Raw genomic sequence first — 16283 nt, forward strand, 5'->3', positions numbered from 1 at the left:
GTATATCTAGCCAGCATCAGAGCATACCATGCTTTACAATCCATTCAGACATCTACCCTGCTGTCTACTCTGTCATTGTACACATACGTATCCAACCAACTTTCCTATGTTTTGCCCTGGACACAATAATCAAGCCACTACTTCTGCACAGGTTGTGTCAATTGCCTGGCCCATGGATCAACTTGCTATCCCCTTTACTCCCCAGGCTAAAACTCTCTCCTAAGGCCTTATTAAAATAGAAGGTCCTTGAGGGCAAGGACTTCAACTTTAGTACCATGCTTGGCATATAATAAATACTTATTAAGTGCTTTTTCTCATTCATGCCTGAGGCTGCTCATTCCATTTTTGAAACTTGCAATTATTTTCCTGACATCAAACCTAAAATATGACTCTTTGTAAATTGAATGCATTTCAGAATCACAGGATCCATTTTATTTATGTCAAGGCAAAAGAATCTTGAAAGACAAAAGACTAAAGCAAAAGAAAATCTTACTTAATTTTTCTTTTTGGTGGAATGGGGATTTGACCTGTGATTTTATCAGTACAAGGAACAAGCAGTACAGAAACTCCCTCTAGTGATTTCTAACCGGACACTGAGAGGTTTTATGTTTTGTCCAGGGTTATACAGAGAACATGTGTTTGTCTGAGGCAAGACTTAAAACTCAAGTCTTCCTGACTTGTCGGCCAACTCTACGTCATGTTGACTCTGAAATTCATAATTAAATTAAAACACTATTGACATGAACCCAGAGAACTTTTGCCTTTGAAAGTTCATATGAAAACTTTTCTCAGCACTTTGATTTTGAGCAGCTGGAATTACTTTTTAAATGAGTTACTGTAAATCTTTGTGCTGTGGAAGGGTTTTCCTTTTAGGGGTGAATCATTTCAATATTAAAAATAGAATACGTTTCCATTGTAGGGGTCAGCATAAGGTTCAGTGCCACAAATGGAAGGAAGAAAGCAGTCACTAGAAACCTAGTTACAATGCACCAGCTACTAGACTAAGCACTTTATAAATGGTATTTATTTGATCCTTACAATCATGCCAGGAGCTAGGTTCTATTATATTAGTATCCCTATTTTGCAATTGAGATCACTGAGACAGATAGAGGTGACATGCCTAAGGCCATACAACTGTTAAGTGTCTGAGGTTTGTTTTGAACTCGGGTCTTCCTGATTCCAGGCTACTTATCTGTGTTTGAGATACATCTAGTGTAATCTCATTTTATAGATGAAAAAGTTGAGTGATGTCTTTTTTTTCTTCTTAGAATAATTTATTTTCAATTATAGACTTAGCAAATAGTAAAATATAGGTTGCACTAATTTGTTTTAGGAAGGAAAGTGTGGAAACATATATAGTGTATTGAAGGATCTCAAAAGTTAACCTCTGCTTCCATTCCATTTATTATGTAATGATAGGTGCCATGATGCTTCAGTTTGCATGATATTTATATGTAAATAAAATTCTTGCTAGTCAAGTGATTATTTCAGTGCATTAAGAAATTTACTATTCAAAGAAACTCTAGTAAATAAATAGATGTAGTTTTCTTTCTATCATTTTTTAAAACATAGAAATAGCTTAAAGAATTCTAAAATAAGATTAATCTAAATCTTTAAGTTCCCTTCTGCTCTGTTATTAAGTCCCATACCCACATTTTACAGATGAGGAAACTGAGGCCCACAAAAGTTAAATGATTTGCCTAATGTCACAGCCTAACATAACCACTACTAAAATCCAGGGCCGTGTAGAACATTTGAAAGGGGTTGGGGGGAGAGGGAAAGAAATACTGGAGGCTGGACCTGATATTTAATCAGATTAAGGAATTCCCTGGTGTGAAAACTCCTTGCACAGATTCAGATCAGAAAATTATCTCCAATTTATTACCTTAGGAAGTAACCTGAGGCACTGAAACTCTAAGTGACTTTAAGCTAGTAGGAGTCAAAGCAGAACTTGAACCCAGGTTTTCTTAATTCTAAATCCAGCCTTCAATTCACTGTGTGATATTGTCTCTGAAATCTTAATCTTTTAGTAAAAATCATTTTGTAAAGTTAGTCGTCTCTACCGACTTTATCTTGTTAACAAACATAGATATTTCCCTCCCTCCCTCCCTCCCTCCCTCCCTCTCTCTCTCTCTCTCTGTCTCTCTCTGTCTCTGTCTCTCTCTCTCTCTCTCTCTCTCTGTCTCTCTCTCTCTCTCTCTCTCTCCACCCCTCCCCCTTGAGTTCAACTCAGATCTGTATACAAATGGCTCCCAGATCTGTATGTCCTACCCTATAATCTCTTTTCTAGGTGGATGTTTTATAGTCATCTCAAATTCAGTGTGTCCAAAACAATTCAACAAGCTGTACCCCAAACTCACACCTTTTCCTCCCTTCTTTGTTTCTGTGAAGGGGATCATGATCATTCCGGTTACCCAAGTTCACACTACCAAGTGATCCTTGACTTTTCCTTGCCTCTCGTCACCCCCATACTCCTACCATATACAATCAGTTGCCAGGTCTTGTAGCTGTTACCTCCACTGCCACTCCCTCTTCTCCCCTTTTGTAGCTTGTGTTCTATTTCAGGCCATCATCAGTCACATCATTTGACAATTGTAATAACCTCCTACTTGGTCTGCTAGACTCCAGTCTCTCCCCTTTCCAGTCTACCCTACTTTCCTAGAGCACAGCTCTAACCATGTTATTCCTCAGCTCAAGAAGCTATGATCACTCCCAGTTACCTCTAGGAACCAAACCAAAGTCTTCTGCTTGTTACAATGTAGCTTCAGCCTCCCTTTCCAGGCTTATCATACATCACTCTTTCATGTATCCTCAGTCCCAGTCAAACCAGCCTACTTGTTGCCCCTCACATATGACATTTTCCCATCTCCAGAATGTTCACCCTTGTTGGAATGCACTCCCATATCACCTCCATCTCATAGAATCCCTAGTTTCCTTCAAAGCTTAGCTCAAGTACTGTCTACATGTGAAGCCTTTCTTGTGAACCCCCCTAGTACCAACATCTTTACTCTGGAAATTATTGTGTACGCGTTTTGTTTTTGTATGTATATTTCTATGCTTATGGTATGCTCTCTCCGCACTCTACCCCCTACCTCCACCCCAAGTCATCTCCTTGAGGTCAGGTACTGTTTTGTTTTTGTCTTTGTGTCTCAAAGGGCCTAGTATATATTATGTGCTTAATAAATGCTAATTGGTTAAATGAATGAATGTTGCTTAAAGCACTGTACATCTATAATGAAAAACCTTGGAATGCACAGAAGTTTAGAGTTTGAGGGAACTTCAGCAACTCCTCAGTCGACTGCATTTATTAAACACCGAGTATGTGCACAGCATTTTGCTAGTACTTCAGTTACAAAGATGAATCAAAATAGATCCCACCCTCAAGGGGCTTCTTGTTCTCGATGAGGAAGACATAAAGACAAGTAGATACTGCAGAGATTTCCAGAATATCTTGATTATTTGGTTAAGAATTATTTATGATATTGAAGAAACTCACCACATTTCTTTTTTCAACTCACGTAACTTGATATAGTAATACTAACAAATACCCTAGACACTGTGGAAGAATATATAACATGTATAGTCAAATAACTGGTGAAACCAGTGCAAGATTTTATATTTTCTGATTATCATTCTCAAGAAAACTCTAACATGGTCAATTAAAGGAAAATCTAATATCATATACATGTAAAATTTTCCATAAAATTGCATTTGTCATGAATATCTTACTCTTGCTTAGGTTTCCAAGTATTCTTTGAAGTTTGAAGATGTAGCTTCTAAAAAAAATAGTTCACTATTTCTGACAGCGAGAACTTTAGATAGACTATGTTCCTGCACCAATAATTTGTGGACTTTGGGTTGTTGTTGCTTTTGTTGTTGTTGTTATTTTGTTTTGTTTTTGAGAAACTAGATAAAAAAAAATCCAGGACACAAAGTTCACATGTAAAATCCCAAACCATTGGTCTCAAATTGGTTTTCATCTTGATAGCAAAAAAAATCTTTTTTATTTCTTTTCTGCTTCCAATCAGATTGTAAGGTCCTGGAAGGCTGGAACTATTTTTTTATTCATCTAAAGTTAAAGAAAAAAATCATTTCTGACTGAGGGAAACAGGACAAATTTCACAAAGAAGAGGAGGATAGTGAAGTATGATAAGATTTTCAACAAGCAAAAATGAGGAAGGTCATTCTGGGTGAAGGTAGTAAGTAAAAAGAATAATTAGATTTTAGAACTGGAATGGAATTAGAGGTTGTCTATTCTGATTTCCCCTCCCCCAAAGCATGAACCCTATTTACAACATCCCATATAAGGCAGAAGGCAGAAAGCATAAAATGAATATAATGAGTACTCTAAGTTAGTCTGAACAAGGATTATATAATGTGAAGTATGATGCCATCAGTTTGGAAAGGGAGGGAGACAGATTCTAAACTAGAATTTTAAGTCTGATTCATAGGCAGTAGGAGAACATTGAAGAGTTCTGAACAGACTGGTAACATGATAAAATTTGTATATGACAAAAAATCATGCAGCAGTATGAACAGCAAAAGAGAAGTAGCAAGACTGGAGATAGAGTTGGACCAATTGAGTTGGAAATGTTAGTAGAAAGTCCAGGTAGAGAAGTTAAGTTGTCAGTTATAAATGTGGGTTGAAGGCTCTGGAGAAAGTCGGGTCTAAAGACTTGGAACTGGAGCCCAGTCAAATAATGGTGATAACTAAACCCACAGAAGTACATATGACTGACAAAGTAAGAAAAAAGGGGAAGACGGCAGACCCTTGGGTAATATCTATGTTAAGAGACGAAGAAAGAAGAGCCATTGAAGGAAACAAAAACAGGAATGGCTGAAAAGATGGGAGGAGAATCAGAGAGCATTGTTTTGCTTGAGCTAAGGGAGTTACTTTAAAAAAAAAAAAGAATGGCTGTTTCAAATGCTAAGGAAGAGTCAAGAAGATTTAGAAATAATAATATTCTATTAGACTTTTCAATAATGCGATGATTGGTGATCTTGGAGATATCAACTACAAGGTAGAGACAGCTGTCAGACTGCATGACTTGAGGAGAAAGTGGAGGCAGTGAATATAGACTATTTTTTTCCATACATTTGGTATTGAAAAACCTTATTCTAAAGCAGATTTATATTTAATAAGGTAGAAGGAGGGTTGAGGAAGAGGATGATGATGGTGATGGTAAGGACTTACTTTTTATGACTTTTTCAAGTTACCAAAGTACTTCTTCGATATCCACAATAAAGGTCAGGAAATTGGTGTAAATACTGCTTTTTCTGCTTTGTACCTGAGTAAGCCAACATTTGGTAAAGCTAATTAAGTGAGAAGATCATGTGATAGAAGATCTATAGCTATGACAAAAACCCAGGCTTGTTTGACTATGAGTCAATATAGTAGCATATTTCAAAAGTATCAGTGACTCTAATAATTTGTCTCAGTGACAAGTTTGTGAGATTGATCGCTAGGAAATAAGCAGTGGTTTTAAAGAATCATTTAACTGGATAGTATAAAAAGAGGTAACTATTAAATGAAAGGAGAATGAACAGTTCTGTGAGACTCTGGTTTAAAACACACAAACAAACTGATGGGTTTGGTGTATAGCAGAACAGTAAGACAGAAGATAAAACCTCAATTTTGTATTTACAATTGTGTGTAGTAGATGAATTTCGATATCTGCCAGGCCTAGAAGCCTGTGGGCTACCCGAGTCTTACCTTACCTCTATCGGAGGTCTTCGGCTGGCCAAACCGGATGCTCGTATGAGAGAAAGGACGTTCCAGAGTCGAACAAGGGTTGAGCTTTATTTCAGGCTTCTGGTTACAAGTGCAGGGGAATTCTTCCTTAGGAGGGAGAGAGAAAGATCTCCCAAGGAGGCAAAGATCTTACAATAAGAGACTGGAAGTAGAAGTGTAAGTGGGGAGAGAGGGGGAGGGGAGAGAAGAAAGAGGAAAAGCAGAGCCTTGTGTCCTCACACGTGGCCCCTCCGCCCAAGAGCGCTTTCAGGCTTTCCTGATCCTACTTAAGCTCTCCAGCCGTATAGTTTGCATCTGAATACCGTGCTGTTAGATAACAATAGTGTGCCCAGATCCGGGACAATCTCGAGGGCGGGGAGAGCTCTCTCCCATCACGTCTCTCACGGGAAGAGGCGGAAATACACGAGATAGCTCGGTTCACCTCGATTCCCAGTCGTTTTCCTGGGGGGCCTCGTGAGAACTCTAAGATTTAGAAGTTCCCACCTTTACCCGCCAGAGACTGTCCACATGGAATTGAGCTTCCATCCCCAGCATCTCCCCCTTTTTGTTTTGCGCGGCACGCACATGGCTCTAGAGCAAACAGTGGCTGGAGGCTGAGTGGATTAGGAAAGCCTTTAGCATATGAGTACCCCACAACAAGACTTCATTTACACAGAAATCTGCAGCTAGCACAACTGACAAAGAGAGGCATCAAATAAAACAAAGATGAAGCTAAATGGCTGAGTTACAACAAGAGAAAGGGCAATCACTAATTCCAAAGCATATTCTAAGAGAAGCAGCTAGTGCTGGTGCCTTACACATCACCACCCCCTCAGTCATGCAAATGGATCTCAATGGCCAAGCCTGAAAGGCCAAGCCTGTGGTATTCAGGCGAAAAGTTGGTCATCTCCCGAAAAGTTGGTCACCCCTTCCCCCCCCAATGTCCTGGGTTTGTGATATCAAAGTCCTCCTTCAGCCGCTGGAAAGAGATGCCTAGATGGAGTGGTCAGCAATGTTGGGATGAGTGCTGCTTCCTCTCTGGGCAGCAGGGTTAAAGCTGTCATCAGCAGACTCAGGTGGTGCATGATCCTTCTCCGGGGTCTCCGGGGTCTCCACCTCCTGCGTCTCCGCTGTCTCCGACATCGGTTTCCACCGACGGATCTTCTAATGGGAATCCACGCATTCCCTTTTCCTGTGGAGACACAAACATACCCTGGACCCCATGTTAGTATCTTATACGGACCTTTCCATTTCCCTGAGGCCATATCCTTTACCATGGCCCATGTGTCCTTATTTCCAGCCTGGGTATTACTTTCCTTGCGGAGTTGTCATGGAATAGTCACAAAATGTCTCATAGCTGGAGTAGTATGTGAATTTTTTGAGACAGCTGTATCAAGCTCTGATTGTATTAGGCAATCTCTTAATCTCCCCCTTTTTTGTTTAGCGAGAATCGCCTTTAAGGTGAAATTGATAGGGCTGCATATTGGCTGTTTATTTTGGTATAGCTGCTGCCAGGTGCTTACAAATGCTTGATTAACATTTGTAAGGAACCTGAATTTCCCGGATTTTTTCTTTAAAACAAACACAGGAGCATTCCAGGGTGACTGTGATGGCTCTATATTTCCTTTTTCTAATTGCTCCTTAACCAATAGTTGTAGTGCCTGGAGTTTTTCTGGAGTCAGGGGCCATTGCTCCACCCAAATCGGGGTGTCTGACTTCCAATTCAAGGGTGGGGACTCCAGTGCAACCGCAATGGCCCTTACTAAAAATTTGATAGCCTCATCCCCAGGCGGCTCATGATGTCTCTGCCCCAGATGTTAAAACTAAGTCCTGGAGTCACCAACGGCCATACGGTCCCTTGGCGATCCTCTGCCTCCCACTTTACTGGGTGCATTGTCTCTAAGGTATTTTGGCACCCTCCTATTCCCCACACTGGTCTCTGGCTTTCTTTAAGCTTCCAGTGCCGGGGTACTGAGCGACCGCTAAGGCAGGTCCTATCCGCTCCAGTATCAAGGAGGCCAGTCATGGGAATTCCATTGAGCCAGATTGTACACTCATGTCTATTCTGTCCTGTTTCCTTTAGTAACTGGATTTGAACTGAGTGCTTTAAGGGAAGGGCAATAGCTATGGGAAGCTGATCCTGGCCCCTCCCTGTACTTATTTCTTTTTGCCCAGGGGTAAGGCAGGCTCTAGCTAAGCTCTTCCAGTCATTAGGAGTCAGAATGAACTGACCACTGAGAGTCTCAAGCATGGCTATGACAAAGGGTGAATTAGGGCCGTGCTTGGTACAAGCCTCTTTAAGAGTCGCTACTCTCTTCCACTCTATAGGTATGTGGCTCCTCCGAACCCCACCGGGGACACTGGGGTCCGCTATTTCTAGCACAGGAAATGTCCCTATGTCTTCTCCATTCTCTATAGCCTTTCGTATTCCCTTTTCCAAACTGGACTGTGGCCCTGGACTGTCTGACCAATGGAGCATGCTATAAGGAGGCGCAGAGGGAAGACACGGCGTATGCTCCCCTGCTTCGCCTTTCCCATCAGCTAGATGGAGCTCCGAATCTATTTTTTCTCTACACTCCTTAACTTTCTGCTTACCAGGGTTCTCCCCTCCCCTCTCTCCACTTCCACTCTCATTCCAATCCCGCCCTGGCCTCTCCGGCCCTTCCAAAATGCTCTTAATTACACCGAATATCAGAAAATCTAAATCCTCCAGCTCCCCAGGGCATTGTTGCTCATAAGTGGTCATTTGTTCTCCGACCGCTCCCCATCTTTCTCTTGATATTCCTGTCTGCTTGAGCCAAGGAGAAACTTTCCAAATCCTTTTACAAAATTCTCGGAGGTTGTTTAACTCTGTAGTGACCCCCACCTCCCTGCATTCCCTGTAAAGTATCTCAGCCCAGACCTCCTGTTCCTCTGGCTTTATTACTGGCAATTGATTCCCCATCCCTGCCCTTTTCCCATGGGTGTGGGAAGCTACTCTCACTCTTTCTCTCCTTCCGAATCTAGGATTCGGGACTCGCGTCTTTCACAGCCCCTTCCGGGTGTTCCCAGGCACCCAGGATATCTGCGCTCCTGTCCTCTGTTCGGAGACGCCAACTGCCAGGCCTAGAGGCCTGTGGGCTACCCGAGTCTTCTTACCTTACCTCTATCGGAGGTCTTCGGCTGGCCAAACCAGATAGTCATATGAGAGAAGAGACCTTCCAGAGTCGAACAAGGGTTGAGCTTTATTCAGGGTCTCGGTTACAAGTGCAGGGGAATTCTTCCTTAGGAGGGAGAGAGAAAGATCTCCCAAGGAGGCAAAGATCTTACAATAAGAGATTGGAAGTAGAAGTGTAAGTGGGGAGAGAGGGGGAGGGGAGAGAAGAAAGAGGAAAAGCAGAGCCTTGTGTCCTCACACGTGGCCCCTCCGCCCAAGAGCGCTTTCAGGCTTTCCTGATCCTACTTAAGCTCTCCAGCCGTATAGTTTGCATCTGAATACCGTGCTGTTAGATAACAATAGTGTGCCCAGATCCGGGACAATCTCGAGGGCGGGGAGAGCTCTCTCCCATCACGTCTCTCACGGGAAGAGGCGGAAATACACGAGATAGCTCGGTTCACCTCGATTCCCAGTCGTTTTCCTGGGGGGCCTCGTGAGAACTCTAAGATTTAGAAGTTCCCACCTTTACCCTCCCGAGACTGTCCACATGGAATTGAGCTTCCTTCCCCAGCAGATATCGAATCAGTTTATAATAGACTCTGTTTCCTGATGGCTAAATTGGCTGAAGCTTCAGTGTTGTAGCACTTTCTTCATCATTTCATTCAAAGAAGAAAGAGTAAAAAGAGATGTGTGTTTATTTATTTGACTTTTTTGATTAAACAATTGATACTTTCATAAAGAACAAGTCAAGATATCCATTCTTGCTACAAATGACAGTATTCTTAGATGTTACATTTAAAAATATTTAGTGGAAGAACTCAGACTATGCTCATATTTAGTTTTATGTATTTAACTATGTATAGTACCTTTTCACAATGTGATTGAGGAAAAATTAACCTGGACTCAGACTCCAGAGATATAAATTCCAGTCCCAGCTTTGTCACTTCCTATTTTTATGACCATAGACAAAACATCTAAGTCTTTTAGCCTCATTTCCTTCATCTGTGAAATGGGACTATTCTAAATTTTCCCCACAATCTACTTCACAGATTTTCTGTGAATCAATCGGTCAGTAAGTCAACAAACTTTATTACATGACTATGTGCCAGAAACTGTGCGAAGCCCTACAAATACAAAGAACAGTTAAAATAAAATAAAAAACCAAAACATCAGTATCTACACTCATGCAGCCTACATTTTAATGGAGGAGGAAGCATGTAAATAACTAGGTGTATGCAAACTATATAAAGAGTAGATAGAAGGTAATCCAAAAAGAAAAGGGAATATCCTGTGGGAACCTGGAAAGGCCCTCCAAGAGAAAGTAGAATTTGAGCAGAAACTTAAAGGAAAAAAAGAAAACTGAAGCAAGAGGACCAAGTAGTATAGGCAGAGGAGACAACTGGGAAAATGGAGTGTCGTATCTGAGGAATAAGAATTAGGCTGGGGGAGTAGCTGGATGAAAGGAGTTGAGTGTAAGGAGACTGCTAAGGTAAGAAGGGGCCCTGTTGTAAAGAACTTCAAATGGCAAACAGGGTTTTTATTTGATTCTGCAGATAATAGGAAGCCACTGAGCTTATCAAACAGGGAGATGGCACAGTGAGACCCGAGCTTTAGAAAAATCATCTTGTGTTTGTCCTTCGTTCTCGAAGCAGACAGACCATGACATCAAGATGATGACATGACTTGCAGTTGACTTTGATTTGAGTGAGGGAAGGCTGTTCAAGGTCACCAATCTCATTTTCTTGTCCAGAGCCATCTGGGTCCAGTGGCCTGATATTCATCAGGATGACTGGAGATGGCCATGGATGCAATGTGAGACCTTTCAGGCTAAGGTCTTATAGCATTCTCACTTTGAGTGAGACACACCCATTCAATGAAAAGGCTTCTTTAAGTAGTTGTTCAAGGGATCAAAAGAAAAAAAATCAAACTAGGAGAGAACCCTAAAGACTCAACTAAAAAAGTAATTGAAGCAATGAATATCTTAAGTAAAGCAGCAAAATATAAACTCCTGCCATCCAAACCATGGGTTTTTCTATATATTACCAGTAACATCCAACAGAAAGAGAGAAATTCCATTCAAAATGCAGAATGTTTATACAAAATGTTCATTTTAAAAGTCTACCTACCAAGACATACATATACAACTATAAAACACTCTTTACAGCAATAAAGACAGAACTAAATATTAATTGTTCTTGCTAAGGATAAATATGACAATGTAAAGTAAATATTTATTAAGAAATAAAGGATATATGACAATAAGATAAAAAAGTGACAATACTACTTAATTTAATTATTGATTTCCATACCAATTAAACTATCAAAGAATTATTTTATGGAAAAAATAATAACTACATTTTTGGAGAAGGAGCTATGAACTGGTATAGCCATTATGGAAAGCAATTTGGAACTATGGCCAAAAAGTTGCTAAATTGTCCTTATCCCCTGACCACTCTGTTGAATTTATTATATACTTTTTAAAAAGCAAGTTGTGCAGAATAGATTTCATGTGTAATATACTTTTTCTGTTCTGCTTTGAAAATGTTCTCTCTTTTGGTGTTTGTTAAATTCAAAATAAAAAATGAAATCTAATTTTTAAAAAATGTTATTGCAGTAGTCTAAGTGAGAGAAATTATTATATTTCCAACAAGAATAATTTCCCATAATAATTGCAATTATTATTTCTATTGTTAATAATAAATGTCCCAGTATAATACTTTAAAAATGTTAACAGATAGCAATTGGCATTATAAATTGTAAATAATAAACGAAGTATGGCAGAAAAAAATGAGAAAAAGGTATGGTCTAATAGTAATATTTTACTTCTCTATAACTCTTTTATATATTTGAATCACTTCAACATCTGTGATCTCATTTGATGTTCACCAAAAAAACCCTAAACCTAAATGCGTATGAATGATATCATTACCCTTATCTGACAGATAAAAATATTGAGACACAAGGCTTGTCCAAGGTTCCACAGCTAGTGGAAAAATAAGACTAGAATTAAGACTTCTGACCCCTTTTCAGCTCTTTCTACTATCTCCATAGAAAAGATAAAGAAATGAATTCAGCTGTGAATTCAACAAGTAAACAAATCTTCAAATGCTGGGAGTTCCTGTAGTCAGAATTTTATTTATTTATTGCATGTTAGGCATCTAGGTGTATTTAGGAAGACCAGCTTCACATTCTGCCCCAGCAACTCACTAGCTATGTGACCCTATGCAAGTTGCTTAACTTCTCACCTTCTGTTCCTTATCTGTAAAATGGGAATAAAAACCTTATAGCACAGTAGTAAGGATCAAATGAGGTAGCTCCATGGCACAGTGGATAGAGTACTGGGTCTAGAGTCAAGAAGGTCTGAGTTCAAATCAGACCTCAGACACTACCTGTGTGACAATGGACAAGTCATTTGATCCTTTTTGTTTCAGTTTCCTAATTTGTAAAATCAGTAGGGGAGGCAATGGCACACCACTCCAGTATCTCTTCCAAGAAAATTCCAAAATGAGACACAAAATGGTTAATAGAAAGTTTATGATATTATCAAGGAGGACTCAAGTTAACGACCACTAAGTTATTCTTTTGGGGGGCAGAAGACAGTTTCTATTATAAATGCTCTTAGAACACATTATGTCCCTGAGTTGACTTTATTTTGAAAAGGCAAACTTTTGCTGGTGCTAAATTGAAATTGTTACAGAAGTGGTTTTTCCTTGCAACAGGAAGAATCAAGAAGTGGAGATGGCTTGGAGGATTCTCCATTTTCCTTCATGTACAGAAATATAAGGATTCTCCATGCCTTATTTCTCTGAACTTATCCCTAATATGTTTGGAGTCAGGCTCCAACAAAGCTGGTTCACAGAGCAAGATAGAGATTGATTCTTTACAATTTTTGGGAGGTGAAAAGTCAGCTTCAAGAAAGGGCTGGCATTCTCCAGTGCCTCATATTAATAGTATGATCCTTTGGGGGACTCTATTACAGTGAAAAAGAAATTGAGTTTCTGTAACCAAAGAGAATAGTTTAATAGTTCATCCCCAGAGAAGCTTATTCTTCATATTTCCAGCCCAAAAGACAGAAAAGTCTCTGGAGATTTAGACTTCTCTTTGATTACTAAATTTTGCCATGATATCAGAAAAATCCCACTCAGGAAAAGTTTTGAGGATCTTTAAAATCTGAATATGAACTCAGAACACTATTTTCACCCTACTCCCACTAACCTTTCATTTACTTATCCCGTGACTTTAATCAAAGGTGTGAAGAATGTGGCCCATGGACCACAACACTCCTGAATGCAGCCTGCACCGGATTAAAGTATAATTGGGAAATATTTAACAAAACAAATAAAAATACTGTAAAATGTAGATAATACCACATTTGAAAATTAAGTCAATATTTGATCCACAGGAATCCTTAAGTATTTCTATTTGAGTTTGATACTATTATCTTAAATAATTGGTAGATAATTGAATATCCCTTTTTATATTATACTTAAGCTAATTGCTCTGATTGTCGTGGTTATATTCTGGAGAAGAAATATCTTATTGTTTCTAATGGCTGTAAAAGTAGACACACACAATATGTTTATATATGTATATAGCAATCAAACTAAAATGAAATCTCTCTCTTTCTTTCTTTTTCTCTCTCTCCCTCTCCCCCCCTCCCTCCCTCTCCCCCCCTCTTTTTTTCTTTCTCATACAGGGTCGAATCTGTAGAAAAGCTGGCAAATCAAAAAAATCCTTCAGTCGCAAGGAAGCGGAAGCAACGTTTAAGAGTTTGGTGAAGACTCACGAAAAGTATGGTTGGGTCACCCCTCCGGTGTCTGATGGCTGATATTTGCAACCCTTGCATTAGACGCTTAAAAAACAAAACACACAGATACTATGACATTTCCTCCTCAGTGCTGTACATCCACTCATCCTTTTCTACGTCAGCTTCTGTTAGATACTTTACCATGAATGTCAAGGAGACATTTAAGTTATTTATGAACAGATTGTTTACAGAAAGAGAAAGAGAGAGGGAGAGAGTTGGGTAGGAAAAAATACTGTTTAGGATTATGTTTCAATAATAAATGGTCATCTTGAAGTCACTTTAGAGCGAATGCTGAGACGCTATCATTTTCCTTCATTCACCTTCCCCCCCCATACGGTTCATCTTGTCTTCACCTTCTTGCCATGACAGCTGCACCAAAGAGCAGAGGTGGAAAATCTGTCCATTTCTGCTCAGTCCATTTCAATGTAAATGAAGCTGTTCATCTTTAATAGGGAAGCAGTGCATTGCAAATCCATGTTTGCTGTGCTGTTTAATCTTCATTTCATTTTCTAGCAAATCAACGTAACTTGAAGATTTGTCTTTATGTGGAGCTATGGTCTGCTGTGACTAAATTTAGACCTCATTTGTGATCTCTCTGACCTTATGCCTCATAGGAAAAAAAATTTGACCTTGCCAGGTTCTCATGGTACAAGATCATCTTGTCTACTTGGTCAAAATGTACTCTCTATGCTGATTTTGTGGTATGTTTTTACGCACAGACAAAATGAGAAAAGACTGGTGAGATTTCCAATAAAAAGTGCCACCCTTACTCCAGAATGAGATTCAAAGACATTAATTGATGGTAGAATAAGAATAGGGTTTTTTTTTCTTTTACTGGTGTAATGCAGTGTTGCTATGATAGCATATTTGTTTGTTTGCCAGCTTTCAACTGGCAAACCATACACAATAAAGTGTGTCAATTTACTTTCACAAAATTTAATATGACATTTTAAAATATGTGCCAGTGGATGTGAAAGTCAGAGCTTCAAAAAAGTAAAATAAGTGAATTGTAAGATGATTTGCATGGCTGGATTTTTTTTTTAACCAAATAGTCATTGTATGTATTTTGATCCCAATATGTGAGAGAACCCACTGCTGTATATAAATGTCCTGTTATTTAATCTTTGAGATTTCATTTTTCTCTTCTGTTAAATTACTTAGAATTTTCTTTAAAAAAATTCCAAGAAAGCAAGAAATAATGTTTATATTGATCTGTGAAAAGAGGTTAAAAATGGTGATTCCAAATGGAAAATATTATTGGACACACTTTAAATAAAATCACCCATACCTGTTACACTGTTTCAAGAATTCAATCATTTGGGGATACTCTTCCACTTAAAACATTTACCCTATTAGCATTTTTATTCCTAATACCAGAAATACTGATTGATTATAACAGGTAGTCTTATCAAAAAGGCATTGTTGAAATAATTGCAGTCTATGCGTTTAAGCCAGTGCTTCTGATCACAGTCTCTAAATTGTTGCCCTTTGCATTTTTATTATGGGTTGGAATGTTGGGAGTAAGGAATCCTTTTCAGTAATTATTTATGATACTTCAGGCATTTTTGGCTGCTGAGGAGCTCATTTATTTGGTCTAAGGATTTTAAAGTTCATAGAGACAGTGCAAAGAACAGATGGTTATGAGTTACCCAGTATGGCTTGGTGACTAACAAAATTCAGTCTTTGCATTCAGGTGGTCACATGTTAGCTACTGCTGTTTTTGCTTTTTAAAAGCTCAAATTTTTCTCATTAAAAATAAATCCACCATCTTGTTTCATCAAGTCAAAAGTGACTATCTTAAGTGTTGTCAAAAATCTTAACTATTCTATTTCCACTAAGGAGAGAGGAAATTGGTCCTGTTCAGTTTTCTGTTCAAAAGCACTTGCTTCTTGTAAGATAGGTATGAAAGTATATTGTAATGACCTTTAAGGAAGTCACATTTGATCCTCTGCAGTAGAATTCTCTGTTTGAAGAGTACAATTTAGGGAGTGGCATTTGAGTTGTTAGATAATGAAGATAATTTCATTGTAATGGAATTACTTTATTTCAGATTTTTGTTTTAAAGAATCTATAAAGTACAGATAAATTTGCCAAGAATTTTTTTAATACAGCTCTATGGTTTCACCAATATAAAGAGTTCCTAAAGAGGAAACTCTATCAATCCAGATTGACAACTTCTTGTAACCTATAGTCTTAGAGAGTTGCCTGGGGTCCTAAGAAGCTAAGTGACTTGGCCAGGATCACACGACCAGTGTGTATCAGAGTCAGGACTTAAACCCAGGTCTTCTTGACTAGAGGTCTGTCTGCTCTCTATCCACTGCACCATGCTGCCTTTCTTGATTAGGGATTATCCCCTAAAAAATAATGATAAACTTTTTTTTGTTTCTTTCCCCTTCGTTTCCTCTCAGCAGTTCAAATTTTTAAGATGAAAAGCAAACCATTCCACATGAAAGCTGTGACCTAATAAAAGATTCCAAGACTTTATTTAAGGAAACAAAAATTGAACACAAGAATTCGATAGTGCTTGACAGTTACTGTGTTTTAAGAATATTATCAGTTCTTCAAACTTATTGTTTGAAGTGTAAAACTTCCAACTGAATGTTGTATGA

The 16283-nt window shown here is 38.9% G+C and overlaps 1 protein-coding gene across 1 annotated transcript in view; it reads left to right on the plus strand.

Moving 5' to 3' along the window:
* UBE2QL1 (ubiquitin conjugating enzyme E2 QL1) overlaps positions 1–14968 on the plus strand; it is a 55328-nt gene extending 40360 nt beyond the window's left edge. Inside the window, exon 2 of the mRNA XM_072605385.1 lies at positions 13564–14968. Within this exon, the coding sequence (XP_072461486.1) occupies positions 13564–13695 (132 nt within the window). The 3' untranslated portion in view covers positions 13696–14968. The remainder of the gene's footprint in view (positions 1–13563) is intronic.
* Positions 14969–16283: the final 1315 nt, after the last annotated feature.

Source organism: Notamacropus eugenii, chromosome 4 (genome assembly GCF_028372415.1).
Source record: "Notamacropus eugenii isolate mMacEug1 chromosome 4, mMacEug1.pri_v2, whole genome shotgun sequence".
NCBI lineage: Eukaryota > Metazoa > Chordata > Mammalia > Diprotodontia > Macropodidae > Notamacropus > Notamacropus eugenii.